Source organism: Lycorma delicatula, chromosome 6 (assembly GCF_047948215.1).
Source record: "Lycorma delicatula isolate Av1 chromosome 6, ASM4794821v1, whole genome shotgun sequence".
NCBI classification, from domain to species: domain Eukaryota; kingdom Metazoa; phylum Arthropoda; class Insecta; order Hemiptera; family Fulgoridae; genus Lycorma; species Lycorma delicatula.
Window position 1 is genome coordinate 24,393,185 of NC_134460.1, and position 17,918 is coordinate 24,411,102.

At 27.6% G+C, this 17,918-nt stretch overlaps 1 protein-coding gene across 4 annotated transcripts in view; it reads left to right on the forward strand.

The window, feature by feature from the left end:
• Positions 1–17,918, forward strand: part of mv (lysosomal-trafficking regulator mauve) — a 149,523-nt gene that overhangs the window by 101,092 nt on the left and 30,513 nt on the right. For 3 of the 4 annotated variants that reach the window (XR_012756848.1, XM_075369423.1, XM_075369422.1), the window contains exons 13-17: positions 3,810–3,962; positions 4,547–4,701; positions 6,051–6,422; positions 8,435–8,516; positions 11,449–11,592. Coding sequence is in view for 3 of the 4 variants with exons in the window: in XM_075369423.1 (XP_075225538.1) it covers positions 3,810–3,962; positions 4,547–4,701; positions 6,051–6,422; positions 8,435–8,516; positions 11,449–11,592 (906 nt within the window). In the remaining variant the exon portion in view is untranslated. The remainder of the gene's footprint in view (positions 1–3,809; positions 3,963–4,546; positions 4,702–6,050; positions 6,423–8,434; positions 8,517–11,448; positions 11,593–17,918) is intronic. The other variant, XM_075369424.1, reaches the window with a different exon arrangement.

The window sequence follows — 17,918 nt, forward strand, 5'->3', positions numbered from 1 at the left end:
GCATTCAAAGTTGCAATGACAGGAAGATCATATTAACAATAAAATGTAAATCGCGCTGCATGAACAATTTTATGCATTTTACTTTTATAATGCATACAATAATGAACTTTAAACATTGCTTAAATATCAACAATAATGAACAATAACTAATAATTAACAACACAACAACAAATTAAATGGCCATATCAACTGATACTATTTTCTAAATAATAATAATAAACTCCCTGTGTTAATATCAGCTGATATTTGTTTTTATCAAAAATGAAACAAATCACCTGGAAATACTTATTAAAAATGTGTTAAAAATTTAGTTGAGTAAATCAGCACTTAATTTACAATGCAATTGTATTATGTTGAAATAGTGCAACTTTTTATAAATCCTCATTTCACCTTATTATACATACTTGTAATCATAAAATTTCATAGTACTAGTAAAAATTAAGTTGTAGGCCTAGTAGTTCAAATTTGTTTTCTGGTGAAAGTTTTATTATTAGTTTCCCCATTCATTTATTTAAGTTTATTAAATATTAAATCTTCAAATAACAATGCCTTCTTTAAGTAAAACCTAAAGAATAACTCTGTTGATGATGTACGGGTATGGCAACAGAGTTCGGGCTTTACAAGTGATATGTGATTTCTTTAATAATAGATTTCCAAATAGAGAACCTATAAGTAAATCGACTGTAATCAAGACAGTACAGTGATATGAGAAAACTGCTACTGTAAAGAATTGTAAACGCAAAGTCATTAAATGTATTGCAAACCTTTGCAGACTATGATTCATCGATTCGGAAAGCTGTTGTCCAACATGTTGACATCAGTTATCTTTCAGTTAAAAATTCTTAAAATAAATAAATTTCACCCTTACAAGCTGCATCTACTTGAAGACACAAATTTTTCTAATTCAATAATATTTACTAATGAAGTGACTGTTATGTTAAATGGCCATGTGAATAAGCAACACTGTCGATATTGGAGCAATAATAATCACAAATGGAATCTCATAAACAGCATCCTTAGAAAGTGAATGTTTAGACGGGAATCATGTTGGTTATTATATTGTAGGGCCTTTTAGATGATAATCTTACAGGAGATGCTTACAGAAACTTGTTTGCTGATAGGATTTTACCACATATCCAGGAAAATGTTGGACAAGAATTAAATAATAACATACAGTTTCGGGAAGATGAGGCACCACTTCATTATTATCTAAAGGCACAGCAAATTTTAGATGAACAATTTCTAAATCACTGGATAGATCATAGCAGAGCCATTGAATGGCCTGCCAGGTCTCTAGATCTGTCTCCTCTGGATTACTATTTTTGGGGGGTACCTGAAACATAATGTTTACAAACCAAAACCTGCAGACATTGATGAATTGAAAAGAAGAATAATTGACGAATCTGCTCATGTACCACCAGACATGATGTACAGTAAGTTATAAAGAGATATTTCTTGAGGTAAGCACACTGCCAAGCTGTAGAGGAGAAACATTTTGAGCATTTATTGTAGAGTGGTATGCCTTCAAAAAATGTATTTCATTAGTAATTTACAATCAAAAACATTTATTTAGAATTTAAAAATAAATATTGTAATATTTAAAGGAAATAATATCAGTTGATATAGCCTCTTAATTTGTTGTTGGTAATTATTGGTTGTTGTTTATTATCAATATTACAGCACTGTTTAAAGTTTGTTATTGTATGTATCATGAATTTAAAATGCAATAAAATTCTTCATACAGCGCATTTTACCTTTTTTTATTGTTAACATGATTTTTTGTCATTGCAATTTTAAATGCTGATAATGATTAACAGAAAAACAGGTTTCACCATTATTTTTCTTGTAAAATTTTAAATCGAAATCATGTGTCATATGTCCATGTACCTATTTTTTAAAAAATCCCTTTCGGCACGTCGGAAGGTGGAGGTAGATTTCACCAATGTTAAGTAGAGTATAAAAAAGATTTCCACCTTAAAGTTAAGAAAAACTTAAATATATTCAATACAACAATGGTTGCATGTGAAAAAAAGTTTCACATGTTTAGTATACGACAAGCCCCATCATCTTACAATTCCCGCAACATTTTGGTCATCCCTTGCCGTAAGGGTTGATCATATCAAAAATTGTTTCAGACAAAAGTTTTAGGTAATGTTTAGAGGACTAACAACCACTTTAAACCGATTTGATACCATTCCTATTAAGGGAGATATGATTTTTTTTGTCTTCAAAACTCCATTTTTCCACCCAATGGTTGGTGATATAAAAAAACTTTACTTATATAAGTTTTAGGCCCTTATCCAAAGAATAGTAAGAACTTTAAACTATTCAATATTTTGCTTGATAAGAAATTTTTAGCAATATTTTTTTTTTAAATACCTCCCCATTTCCATCCCCATGGTTCAATTTTTCCCATTAACTATCTCGATCAAGATTTTGGGTTGTTATATTTTATGTATCAATTTGAAAGTGACTGGCGCAAAATTATGGCAGTTATCGTGTCCACAAGTGAAAAAAAAAATATATATATATATAAGCTTATATGTATATATAAGCTTTGTATATATAAGCTAATATGTATATATAAGCTTTTGAACTAACTAACTTTTGAGTGGCTTTGGGGTTTGGGGGATGTGAAACGCAAAGATTTGTCAAAATTTTCCGGAAGTTGAATCATGGTACCCATTGCAATAGGTAGCTTTCTTATGACATCTACCTAAAAAATTAAGTGTGATTCAGTATGGTGGACAAAAATTAAAAACCTACCATAATGCAGACCCAATTTCTTTCTGCCTCTAAATATCTCTCAGTTATGCAATATAAAGCTGTTTCCATACTTAAATATCACCTGGTAATTCTATTAAATAGAATTCAGAATCCATTTCTATTAAATAAACCACCTAGTACAGATTATTGAGATAAAACATATCTTACCTTAATTTTTCATGAAAGTACTTTAGCGAGATCCCTCATCCTAGTCTTGATTGAAATAATTCCATTATTGCATCTCAACATTTTGTACTAGATGGTTTATTTAAAAGAATTTAAATATAATTTTACTGTGCAGAGGACTAATACGAATCTTAAAAAGATTAATCTTGGTAAGAAAAAACAATATATATATATATATAGTTACCTTGCAGAGTGGAGGCGTGCACATAATTTGCACTTTGAAGTGTTTACTGGCATTTATCCCACTAGGTCATCTAACAGCATAGACTGAAAAATTTGTTACTTCTAAGTACCCTTTACAATATTAAATTAGCAGGCAACCATAAAATTACATTTAAAAAACCACAACTTATAATTAATTATTTATCTTAAAAGGGGTGGAGGCCCTAATCAAGCATTTGTTTGCCACCCTCACATAAAAACTAGTAAGCGACCTATTTTTCTCAATTAAATTTAATTGCAATTAAATAACTTCAGTGATAAAATTTTCTTGATTAGGTAGCTTAACAGGATTTCATCTATCTGAAGCATCATAAAATGACATGTAATTACTACTTGTAAGGACCTGTACTCCATATAGTCACAGAATAAAATTAGATGAGTCTTCTGTCACAAAAAAAGTTAAGTCTTCTACAGTTTATTAATGGTAAACAAGTGTAGCAACTTGAGGGGAACTCCAACTCATGCTAAAGTTCTTACTTTTAAACCCAGTTGTTTTCCCCTGATATCATGAAGTTTCGGGATTATATGTTTTCTAGCCTCCCACTAACTGTAGGCTCTTCAGTCCTGATGTAAAAAAACTAATGATGATGACAACTAACAACACATTTGCTATGTTTTTTTTTACTCTTATGTAGATGATGGATCAACTGTTAATGGACATGGAAGTGGTTATTCTGATAGAAGCAATGAAAATAAGTCATTTCAAGCAACATCGTCTGGAATACTGCACATTGTGTCGATTGGTTATGATCTGTTAACGATTGAATTCTGGATTGACAATATGACCAGTAAGTTACCTACTTGTGCTGTTCTATTTTTGTTGTAACTTATGGTATAAAAAAATAATTCAAATAGTATTATAGATAAATATATACCTACAAGCTGTATCCAGATTTTAATCATACTATTCTTAAAATGGTAAATTATCTTGTTAAAATGTGAATTATGTATATGTGAATGTGTAATGAAAGACTTTTTAAAGATTCCAGAACCCTTAGCTTTGCCTTGCCTTGCTCACTTGGGAATGTCTTTTTGAATTTATAGTATTCAAATACTCATCAGTAATTTTTTAGGTGTGAATAAAACAGAAGAATGAAATGTGACAAAAAAAAATGATTAGTTAGATATTTAAATAGAAGGATATACTACTAAAGAAGTTGAAGCATTTTATTATTTACGTTATTAAATTGCAAAAAGTGACCAAAGTAAGGAAGTTATCAAAAGTAGACTAGCAAAATTTTATGTATTCTTGTGTTTTGATATAAATATTAAAAAACTGAGTAGAAAAAGTTGTAAATGAAAAATATATTCAATATTAATATAAATATACATCTCAGGCATTTTGTATGTAATATTTTAATTTATTTTTTAGATACAATTATTGTCAAACTAGTGAGATCAGATGGTGGTGTCGTGCAGGAAGTTTTATCTGAGTCAACCATTAACAACCAGTTGTCTGTAGGATTATGGCATCATATGGCTATCAACATACGTGATTCCTTCCAAAAACGAAAAATCTGCATCGAGGTAACTAACATTAGTAATTTTTCATATAAATTCATGAAGATTTATATTTTATCAACTGAATGATAAAAATTTAAACATATATATATATATATATATATCTGTTTGTTAAATTTTAGTTAATATTCATTTTCAAGTTATTTGATTCATAAGTTGTTCGTAAAAATAATTTTTTTATTGATTCAAAAGTTATCTTATTACTTTGTTTATTGACTGTTCTACAGATTTGATTATCCACTTCTTGTAATTGCAGTTAAGTCACAGAAAGTTATACATATTATTATATAAAAATGAAAATTGGTATTAAAGAAATAATTAGGTTATAAATACTCATTAATTATTAATTTATATAGTATATAACAGGATACTTTTGTTTTGAGAAAACATTAGAATATTATTCATTAGTTTACATATATGTTCAAATAAAATTTGTTAAATTATGTATTGCATATTTTCACCTGACTAATAGCCATACTGTTAAGAGCTAATGTATAAATTTAAGAAGGGGCTGCCACTGGTCAGTGTTTATTTCATAATTATTGGTCTAGGACAATTATAATTTTTTTATAGCAACTGTTTATAGTACTGGTGGATAAATCAAACATTTTTAACTTTGATAATGTTTAAAACAGCTTTATAAATGTAGTTTTCAAGAGGGTTTTCCTTGAGTGATTTCAATTGTAGGACCAAAAGTTTGTAAGATATGTAGTTTAGCATCCTATCTAATTAAAGTAAGATTGACACAAAACATACATATTAGAAGATAATATTTTTTCTGTATGTATCTTTTTTTTAAAGAATCAGTTGATGTAAATGTTAAAACTGATTAAAGTTTTTATTTCAAGTTATATCAACTGCTATGACCATTAATCTTTAATAAATATAATCGTCATGTATTTTATTCAGAAGTATAGGTAATCTGCAGCAACTACTTTATTAAATGCAGATTTGATCTTTGGCATTTATTTTTATTCCAAATTCCTCAATCTCAGGATGCCACTGTCTGTGATTTTCTAATTGTTTTAGAACCATCCATTATCTTTTTTTATTTTATTATTATAATCATAGAAATTATTCATGTGTTTGAATATGAAAGATGAGATGGCTGAAATGACAGAAAAAAAATGCCAAGAGTTGAACCTGAGCTAATTGATCTAGAAGTTAATATTTCAATTTTTTTTCAACTTTTTTTTTATGAATTTTAAAGGACAAATAGCCTGTAAGATAATAGACCAAATATCAGTAGCAATAAAGGCATCACTAGTCTACTGACTGGCTGTTTGTTAATATAAAGTTTACCAACTTAACTCCAAGGCTCATTTAATTTTTATATTGTATTTCACTATTTGCAGGTGACAGTAGTGATTGATGGTTGGTCTGAATCATGTATTACACTTACATACAGTGGTTTATTGGTAAGGAAGTCTCAACCATATTGTATTGCTGTCGGTCATCATTCTACAAGCTGCAATTGTCAAGATCATTGCCATTGTAATGGACGATGGTTTTTTGGCAGTCTGATGATGTTTCGTGCAGCTGTATTCACAAAAGAAACAGCAGCTGCTTTATCAGCACTAGGTCCAGATTATACTCATTTAACAGAGACGGAAGTTGGAAACACTCGACCGAATTTCTCCCGATTGTTCAGCTCCAGAGCTCTCTCTTCTGGTATAATGTGGGAAAAATTGTTAAATGATCCATTGTCTCTTACAAAACAATTACAGGTAATTTTAAACAAGATTTTTATGTAAACTACCTGCTCCTTGCTATATTAAAGATTGCTCTTTAATATAGTTAGAAAATTTTACAAACATTCAGAATGTTCCAGAACACAAAAAAAATATTTTAGGAGACAATTCTGCTGCTAAAAATAGGAAAATAAGTCATACTCTTGAGTAATGATTAACAAAATATTTTGCCTTAAGTTCTTCTTAAAAGAAGAACAGGCTATACTGACATTTTTAGGAACCAAATTAGGCAGAAAATGTTGTAGTTTTGTATGTTTTCAATCTGAAAAATCAAATAAAACATATCCCAAAAGTGTAACTGCAGTAGTTTCTGAGAAATTTGTTATAAAGCCCAAAAAATTAAAATAAAATAAAATAAAATACTTCTTAGGTTTGCAGAGATTAACTTTGTTAAATTCTCAATAAATAAATGAGTCAGCAATAAAATTTGCAGGGAATTAAATTTTTTAAATTTATCTATATAAAGTTAATAAAAAAGAATATTTTTTTTAAAGAAAAGCACAACTAACTGAAAACAAAACATGGTTAAAATATTATTATATTTCTAAATCAACATGATCAGTATTCAAGCATGTAAATAAAAATTACAATTGATTTACCTTGAAGGTAATGGTTAAAATAAAACAAAGTAAACCAAATCTCCATTAGTTTTTGATGAATATTAGAAAATTCCACCTTTAATATTAATTATTTTTTCTGAAGTTCTTATTTGGCTCATTTCAGATAATCTTTACATTCTTTTATGTGATTTAAAAAAATTAACATTCAATTTTAATTTTCTAAAACTATATGATGCACCTAAAAATTCTCAACAGTTTCACTAACAGCAGTAGACAAAATTATGACTGAAAAGCTAGGCTTTTTTACACTATAAATCAGGTCCCAAAAATGTTAATTGAGATGGATAAAAATCAAAACATATAACATTGACATCTTATGTGCATTTATGTTATATTAGCAGAGAGAGGAAGATAAATTTTTTACTCAGATGATAAAACATGTACTTTCAGGGTGAGATGATACAGCATGTACTTCATACCTTTAAATCACTGTCTTCTAGTAAACACAACAACCCATCTAGTGATATAAGTGAAGTTAATTGAAGGTAAAAAATTTAAGGTAATCAGTAAGCTTGGTAGATAATGACTTCAGGTCAAAGAAGTTGTACATTTGGTCGATTTTATTTAGTCAAGAATTACTTTCAAATATCAAAATAGATTCATGGCATTCAGAAACAGCAGTATTAAATGTTAAAGTACAGCAGGTTAGATGTTAGATTGTTTTCATTCATAGCATTTGCCCTGCTGCCAACTCGTTTAGAAGATTCAGTAATATTTATTGGGATTGTGGATTGTCTCCTTAGAAGTTGTGCTTTGTGCTTAATAACCGCCATTTTATACAATCATTTCAAAAAAAACTTGGATCTCAAAAGATTAAGGAGCTGAAAAAAGCAATTAACTGGATTTGCCTGAAACTGAAGAGGTAGATTTTAACAAAGCTTATTTTTCAATTTGAAAAATTCTTTTCAAGGGTGTGTGTGTGTGTGTGTGTGTGTGTGTGTGTGTTTATAAGCATACACATATAATTTGAATCAGTTACGTGTAACATTTTTTCATAAGTTTTTATTTTTTTAATAACCAACTGGTCCGTAATGTACACCTCATATTTTTATATTATATATTGATTTATCATGTTTTATAACATATATCTTGTTATCAATATTTTATTTTAATAGCGAGCTTAATCATCATAATTAATAAAGTGCCTAGTATACTTATATGTTTTTGAAAATACAGATTTTAATAATTTGTTTAAAAAAGGGTAAATCTTATTAACTTAAATCAGTTAAAAAAGATATGTATTGTTACTGCATTAATATTCAAAAATTATAATTGAAAAACAAAGTCTGAAGATAATTATAGATCTAAGATTGTCTCTCAATTGTTGAGTACTGTAGAGTTACTAAATTTGATCTTGTTTTGTTTCAGGAGAACTTACTCTTAGTTTATTCAGCTCAAACTCCAAACGTAGTGAAAATTTATCCACAAATCAGTTCTAACTCAGCTAGTGGTATGTTCAATAATAAAGTTGTAGCATGTATTTATTTGTTAACTAAGTATAGTATTTTTTTTCTTGAATGTAAAGAAAAATCAGTGCCTACTGTATTCAAAATTAAACTTCAATAATCCTTCACTTAGTATTAACACAATTACTACAAGGTTACTCCCGAAAGTAAAAATATTATATAAATTTACAAATTATCACAATAAAATATTCACGATTACTGTAAGTATACAGCAATATATTATATAAATGTATTTTATTAGTCCACAAAAAATAGTCTAAATGTTTGTATACAATTATTAAAATTATACAGAATGATTCAGATATCCCCAAACAATTTTATTAACTATTTGCTGTAAAACTAACAAAGACTGCTAAGTATTGTTGCTTGTGGCATGTATACATGTGTTGGGGAACTTACCATAATAATGACTTTATTCTCCACCCAACCAAATGTATTAGTGTGAGATGAAAATATTAATCACTCTGTTCTGAGTTCAGAGCACAATTTGAATATCATGTTAAACTCTTACTTCAAGTAAATCTTTGCATTGAATTGCATTCCATGAGAAATTCCTGTGATTCCAGGAAAATTAGTCATGTTTAATCTTTTGCAATGCTTTTGTGATGTTGGAAACATTAAGGATAGGCGTAGAAGCTGTGATGTTGAAATAAGCCACATTTTGTCATTTGGTCTCAACAGGTTGGAGCATCTTATTCAGCTTGCCAAAAAGGCACTAAAAGTCTGGATCTACAGCCATACTGCACTTAAGTTGTTCAACAACTGTACCTTCTGCTGGTTTCAGAAAAGTGTCACTTATGAGTGATTTAAAATTCTTGCTCACAACAAAGCAGGTGAGTTTTAGCGATGAAGCTTGGTTTTTTTTTAAATGAAGATATTAATTTATATTTGACCTGCTTGTAATCTTTACATATTACATGAAATCCCACTTTATGAGACAGAATTTGGAAAATGGTGAACTATACATTAGAAAGAATATTTAGACCACTTTTCTTTCTTTTTTTAAACTACTGATAATTTGTGTCCACAACATTCTTCAAGCATATATTTTATAAAACAATGGATCAATTATTAATGTGCACTGAGATAAAGTCTGCACATATACCTAATGAAATGAATACAATGCTTTATGAGTATGTTAATGATAAATTAATCCCAAAATAGCATTGAATTTCATGCTTACCAGACTGGTATTCCCTCCCAGATCCCTTTTTCTAGTGCTATCATAAAAGAAAAGTGTCTCAAAGATTATAGAACTCTTTAGGATTTACAGAAAAACATATCCATTTTTATAGGATATCCCATTCAATATACTAAAACTTATCTATAAACACATGTCATTGAGTTACATGTGATTTTGAATAGTAAAATGGATGAAAGTTTTAGCATCTTCTACAACAATAATTAAATTTTTTTTTTATTGTACAAAATATATATAAAAAAAACTTTAATTTACCTTATATTATTTTAGAATTGTACTAGAATATATTATATTTGAATCTGGAGATATCTGAATCACCTGTATAAAATAAAAACATGAACTTCTAGGATATGTAAATTCAATACAATGATTGCCCAACTAATTTTTAAATTAGTAAAAACATACTTTACCTGTTATTGAGAACACAAGAGTGATCACAATTGCACAAAATTATACTCAAACAGAAACATAATTTTATTCGTAAAATTTATCAAATTTAATACAGCAGAATCATATGAGATTTATGAAATATAAGACAAACATAAAAAATGAGAATATGTAGACAAATTTTTAATGAATATCTCAATTTCAGATTTCGTACACTATTAGTTATTTTATTCAGTAAATTCAAATATCACTACTCTTTTAAATAGTACTCTGTTCTTGCGCCATCCATAACTTTCAACTATAGCTTACGACTGCAACTATTGTAAGCAGGTATCATCAAACTTGAATCCAGCAGGCCACATGAAGCTTCTGTATCTTCTCATTTTGACCCTATTTTTATTTTTATATTAAAAAAATAACAAAATTGTTTGCTAAAAAACCAAATTAAAAAATAAACTCACTTTCTGAATATTTGTTTTTGTGCTTCCCAAAGATTGTTTCACAGTTATCCATTATGTAGCTTAACCATTTTTGGTGTGAGGTGTGTGAGTATTATTATATTGGTAGGAAGAGCACAATAATCATTATATACAACTGATCAACTTCTACAAATCATTTTATATTAACAAGACATATGTACAAAGATATTAACAACATGCAAAGTTGTACCATAAAAAATTGAAAAACTTACTAAATTAGATAAACATAACATATTATAATATAATATGTTTATGATATTATTATAATATTCAAATAATTTATATGAATGAATACAGCATAAATGAAATTATTTATTTAAACAGTTTCTAAGGATTTTCCTAACCACTAAAAGATTGGCATTCATACAGCCTATATTTATTTTTTTTAAAATCAAACTCAAGTTTTAGATTCAGTGTGTGTGTGTGTGTCCATCAGTATGATAGCTGGTGTTACTTAGTGCTACCCTCAGCTAATTCACAAAACCTGGTGAACTAAAGAGGTGTCATTAACCAAGAGTTAAGGAATTTAGCACATCCTTTCATAATTTATCCCTTCAGACATCTATGTTCTTCCAATTAATAACATTCATTGATTTGATAAAAATATACTAAACAGAATTAACAAATCTTCATTATGTTAGCCAGGTTTATGGCTGAAGGATTAAGTTCAATGTAATATTGTATTTTCTATATTTTTAATTGTGATTATTGTTTTTTGTTATGAATTGCATGAAGGTTCTGTTAGTAAAAATTTATACATTTATAGACCGCCATAAATAATGTACAATATTATTAAGTAGTTATATGAAAAGTATGTGTGTGTGTGTGAGCTGCGTTATTCCTTTGTAGGTAGCTTATTGACGGATACCGCTAAAACAGATTATTTCAGTGATATAACACCATTAAGATGTGGGGCATTCTCAAAAAATATTCTTCTACAAGCCGCTTGGCAAGGTCATTTACAGCTACCTATGGCAACAACTAGTAATACAAGTCTGTATATTGTTTACATTTATATTAATTCTGCCTGTTATTTATTTGCCTTACTTTTTTTTCATCTAATATATTAAGCTTAAAAATACATGGTGCATTTGTAAAATGTTTAATTTGTAAATATGTTGTAAATCCCGGCATTTAATCAAGAATTTGGAACTGAATCTATTTAAAAAATTGTTAAATTGTATGCTAGAGTTTAATACAAAATGTTTTAATTCATCCGGATTAGTTTATTAAAATGAAAATATATAGAATTAATATTTTTATTAAAAGAAATGTTCATAACGTTATGGAATGGAAATACTTTGAAATTCTTTAGTTTAAACTGTTGAAGAATTAATAATTAATTAAAAGTAAGTGAAGTTAAAAAAATTATTTCATTTTATAAATTAATGATAAAGGTCCACCAACCTGATTTCAAATCAGGAGGATTAGTTAAAATAAATATAATTAGAATACAGTTATGAATATATTTAAAGGCCATAACCATAATTTTTGTAGATTAGGGGCTTGACATGTGTCACTGAAATTGACTCCTGAAAATGGCACCAAAATTTTCAAGTAAAACATACCTCATAACAGCCTTACATAGAAAAGTGAGAAGTGAAGTGATTTCACACCTTCTTCAAAGATATATATATTAGTCTGCATTATGCCAAGCCTATCAAAATGCAATAATAAAAATATTCAGCTGTACAAGTCAGTTCTTTGTTATATTTACTACAGGGATCTGCTGTATTGTAAATGTGATAACTAGTATCTGTTGTACCTCAGGTGCTTTACATATGTTACAACAATAAGAAAGATGTACAGATAGTATAAAGTAAAAAATTAATGAATTCAGTTATTGATGTGTTAATTGGTCTACAATTATCCATCATTTTAACTATAAATGATGCGTGTGACTTACTTTTTCAGTACAAACTTTCTTATACCTATTTGCTATATGATCTCTTACTTTGGCTAGCATACTTTGCCTCATCACATAGTATATAAATAAGATATATTTTTTATAATGTCCTAATTTTTTTGAGTCACGAATAAATTTTTCTATAACAGCATTGTTCTGAAATTCACTTATCTAATATTTATATTTTATTTAAAATCTGCAACTTTTCATTTATTTGCATGTTGTTATTTACAGAACTATAAAAATAAAATTATATTAAATGAGTAAATAAGATTTAAATTTAACATAGTACTATCAGTTTATAAAATCAATTGCTAACAATGATCTCATGGTAAGGAGGATTATATTCTTAAAGTTTTTACTAGTTTGGAAAGCTTGCTGCTGCCCTAACCCTGAAGTAAACAATAATTATATCTTTCATTACCATAATCATGGTAACCCAACATTACTGATGTGGCAAATCTTTATTAGATGTATTGAAATAGCTTTTAAGTGAAGCTCTGCTTATGTGCCGGGATTTACATTATATAACTTTTTTTGCAATTAATCTTGATTAGAATATGTATCATTTTTCTAATAATTAGTAAGAATTAAAAACTAAACATTTTTGTTTTAACTGATTAAAAGTTACTGCCATAGTAAATACTGAAAATTCCTAATCATACATTTATTATATGCATTTAATTTTGCTGAACATATTATAATATTAAATCATATTTATTTAAGCATAAGCAAATTAGGAACTCTTTGGTTAACACAGTTTTCCATTATTTTCTGTTCTAGGTTATCTTTAAATTTTAAAATATTTGCTACATACTATGCATTGAGTTCACTGATATATATATATATTTTTTTCTCTTGCTTCATTGGGTTTACCCTCTACTATTATGAAATTAGATTACCATTTGTGATCCAATAACTTTTTATTTCTTTAAAAAAAGATTCATCTAAAATTTTGTTTTCCTGACATGCCTAAAAACTTCTTCAGTTCAACTTTATTGGCATACCTGATTTTTTTAATGTTCTTTACTTGAAAAGCAGTTACTTTTTTGCATTGCTGACAAATATCATTACGCTATACAATTTCTCTGAAGAATTTCTTTTTTATTTCCTAAAATTATGTTTCATACTTTGAAAATACTTTTATTTTCAAAATATGTATCTCCACATTTATACCAAAACTATCAACTTGTTCATTCCCTAGTCAAATCTTCTTTATTTAACCCATCATATTTCATTGATTTGTTTTTTCTTTCCTGTTTTAAAATTTAATATTTTCTAGAAGATTCACCATCATTTCCTTTAATTTTATTAACTTCTAAATAATAATTCTCATTTTTGGTTTTTGCGAAAACTGTAGTATTGATGAATCTAATATCCTTATTTTAACTTTTTGAATTGTTATTCGGGTTTTACGTTATTTCTTTACTTTATTAAATGCTTTTATATATTGGTTTAGAAATTGATTGATTAATTTTTTTTTTCTGAATTTAAACTCTTGTAAAATTTTTTCTGTATTATGAAATGTGTTCTGAAAAGTTCCATTACTTTTTTCATTTTGCTTTTACCTTGTATTCTGTTCTTTTTTTAACTTGAATGTATTATACATATTACATAAGAACATCATGTTAAACACAAAGGAATAGCATAGATGATTCATTATTATTATAATATAGATATGTATGATTTAATTATCATACACAAAAACAGATTATCAGGCACATGCTAATTAGTTTTAATTAATTTGATACTTGTAATGGACATTTAAAATCTTCCTGTAAAATACAAATTTTATTCAGTTTTTCCACTTCTACTTGCAAATAGCCATTTTGTGTAGCTATTGCTCTTAACTATTTTTCCTAAGGATATAATTAGACAATGATTAGCTGCCAAGAAGTTAAGATTACATCAACATAAATTATTAAAATTATTACGAATTTACAAAGCTCAGTTTCAAATTGCCCTTTTAAAAACCTTTTGAAGTTAATTGCAGCACCTTCTTTACTGGACTTACCAATCTTATAAGAGTATTTTTTAAGATATGCATCTTTAATAATAAAGCTATTATTGGTAACTCCACAGAAGAGGTGATGCTTATCAACTAAAATGGTCTTTTGGAAGGACAGTTTTCATATAATTTGAAAGTTAATCGTTTGTAATTTTGAATAATTTAATTGTATTGTTAGGTTATCATGGTGTTCAACAAATATTATTGCTAAAGTAGTTTTCAATAAATACAAAAGATATCTTTGAATGTATTCAGATTAGAAATTTTCATTTAAGTATTATCCAGTCCATATTACATTCTATTAATAAAGATTATTGTTCCATTTTAAGCAATTTGAGGTGAAACCAGAACTTTGTACTTTCATGATGAATTGTGTTAAATGTGTCTTGTTGTCCTTTTTTTATCAGTTATTGAGTAAATTTCACAGATAATTTTATAAAATGTTGTAAGGACTTTTCCGAAACAGAAAACTGCTTGCAACTTAATGCCACTATTCATGTGTTTCTTATTATATGACTTTCCATGTCCAAATATTTTCTACTGTATTTTATTGTATGCTTGCTTCATATAATGAAGCCCAGCTCCAAACAACTTGTTCAGATTATATCTTTTCCTGCAGTCCAGTGTAAGTGTTATTCCTTAAACAAAAATTCTGTACTCACTGTCATATTTATTATCTGTTGTCCAATCTGTAATCTGCTTGAGAAAGATTTACATGATTTCAAGATAAATCTGTATAAAAATTCAAACTTCTGGTATTACATGCTCAGAATCCTTTTTTCCACTTTGAAAATACTTTTATTTTCAAAATATGTCTCCACATTTATACCAAAACTATCAACTTGTTCATTCCCTAGTCAAATCCATATACTTGATTTATATAATTTCTCCTGGCCAATTATCTGCCCAACTATATTTAAAATGAGCTTATGTTAAATTCGACAGACAGTTGTCTCCTTTAAGCATTTATTGAAATATTGGAACTATTCATCAGAAATGAGATTTATAATACCAGTGGATAATGAATTGAACCTCTTAGATAGCCCTTATTTTCCAAATGCTTAAGTTGATTGGAAAAATCTTCTTTTTTTAAGTGGCTTAAATTGCTACAATTATTTACCAATAAAAAATGTCAATAGTATGCAGAGAAACTGCACCCAGTGTTTGTACATTTTGTTTTTAGCAGGAACCAATTTATTAAATATGATTTTAGCCATTGTCTTTTTATTTATTCTTCACACTCTTCAATTTCCAATTTGCTACTTCCTGAAATGTAGTAGCTATTACAGAGCCATCATGTTGTATAAAAATGTTGTTAATCTTTTTAACTCACATCCACTTAACAGTTATTTCATTTAATTCTCCCTTTGAAGAAATTAAAATAATTAAATTTCCTTCTGAAGCAAATTATTTTGTTCTGTTATATCTTAACTACTATATATATATGTATATGCATGAAGTGTGTTCAAAAAGTAATGATAATTTTGAAATTTCGCGGGTTGTATTAGTCCAATTCTCGGGATTTTTTTATTGTTGTATTTTTAAAGATGTCTGAAAAGTATCTGTACATTTTTAGCCATATTAGATGTTTAGTCTGCTGTCAGCTGTCAAAAGAATAACACATGTTTTGGTACGATGAGCGATTTTTTATTTGTATAAATAATGGATCAGAGAATTTGTATTAAATTTTGCTATAACAATGGATTGAAGTGTAGCAATGTTTTAAAAATGTTAAATTTTGTTTTTGGTGAGTCTGCTATGAGTAAAGAAGGTTTACGAGTGGTATAAGTGTTTCCAAAAAGATCGTGAAGACGTTGAAGATTGCAAGCGCCCTGGGCACCCCAGCACATCAACAACTGATGAAAACATGGAAAAAGTGAAAGAAATGATTACGAATGACCACCTAATCACAATCAGAGAAGTCACTGATGATGTTGGAATATCAGTTGGCTCATGCATGAAATTCTTTTGGATGTTTTGGATATGAAATGTGTGACAGAAAAATTTGTTCAAAAATTGAATTTCAAACAAAAACAGCGGTGATTAGAAGTTGCTCAGGAGTTGCTAAATGAAGTCAACAATGATGCAGAACTACTGAAACATGTCATAACAAGTGATGAAACGTGGGTTTACAGATATCATGTTGAAACTAAGGCCCAATCGTCCCAGTGGAGGCATTCTGGATCACCAAGACTGAAAAAAGCTCAACAAGTACGGTTGAATGACCCATGTGACTTTTTTCTATTCCCAAAAATAAAGAGAACCTTAAAGGGCTGTCATTTTACAAGCATAGATGACATTAAAAGCAAATAGCTGAAAGAGCTAACCACTATTCCAAAGATTGAGTTCCAGAAGTGTTTCAAGGATTGGAAAAAACATAAGTGTATAATATTTATTGGGGACTATTTTGAAGGGGATAACATTAATGTAGATGAATAAATAAAATTCTTTCCAAAAAACTAAAATTCTCATTACTTTTTGAATACACCTCATATATATATATTTTTAATTATTTTTTTTTTAAAGCAATTCTTTTAATAACCATACTACTCTGTACCAATACAAATTAATTTATATTTAAAAAATCAACCTTAAGTGCAGAACAATTAAAGTAGGATGACTTACCTTATTTCATTAGATAACAGAAGTGCTTTCGAAAATTTGATTCGCATCATCAGCAGCATGCATTATATATATATATATATATATATATATATATATATTACAAAACTATTAAGAACTTGTAATCCATGACACCATTCACTTACAATTTTATGTTGAAAATATTTTTAAAAACTAATTAATTTTTTCTTTTTAATTTTTAAATTAAATTTAACTTATACTTTAACATTTATATTTTTTAAATAAAATATTTAAAATTTTTATTGTTTTAAAGTATTATAAGTTAAATTTAATTTTAAAATTAAAAAAAAAATGAATTAGTTTTTAAAAATATTTTCAACATAAAATTATAAGTGAATGGGCAGTATGGTGTCATAGATGGCAAGTTTTTTAATGGCTTGTAATATATATATATATAATGTATGTAGCTGATGATGCGAATTAAATTCGCGAAAGTGCTTCTGTTATGTAATGAAATAAGGTAAGTATTTCTATTTCAATTGTTATGTACTTAGGGGGTTGATCTATTAAATATAAATTAATATATATTTTTATTTTTTTTTATTTGGTTTTTTTTTGTATCATTTTGCTAGTTTAATTCATTATCATTCATCTTTTCTTTTTTTTTATTAATACATTCATTTCTAACCATTAGTGAATGGTAAATGCATCTAAGCATGATTCACACCACATGCCCGAGCATGAAAGATTTAACTATATTCTTAAATATTATAATATTTCTTATTAAATCAAAATATGCAAATCCTACAAAAAAAATTAATT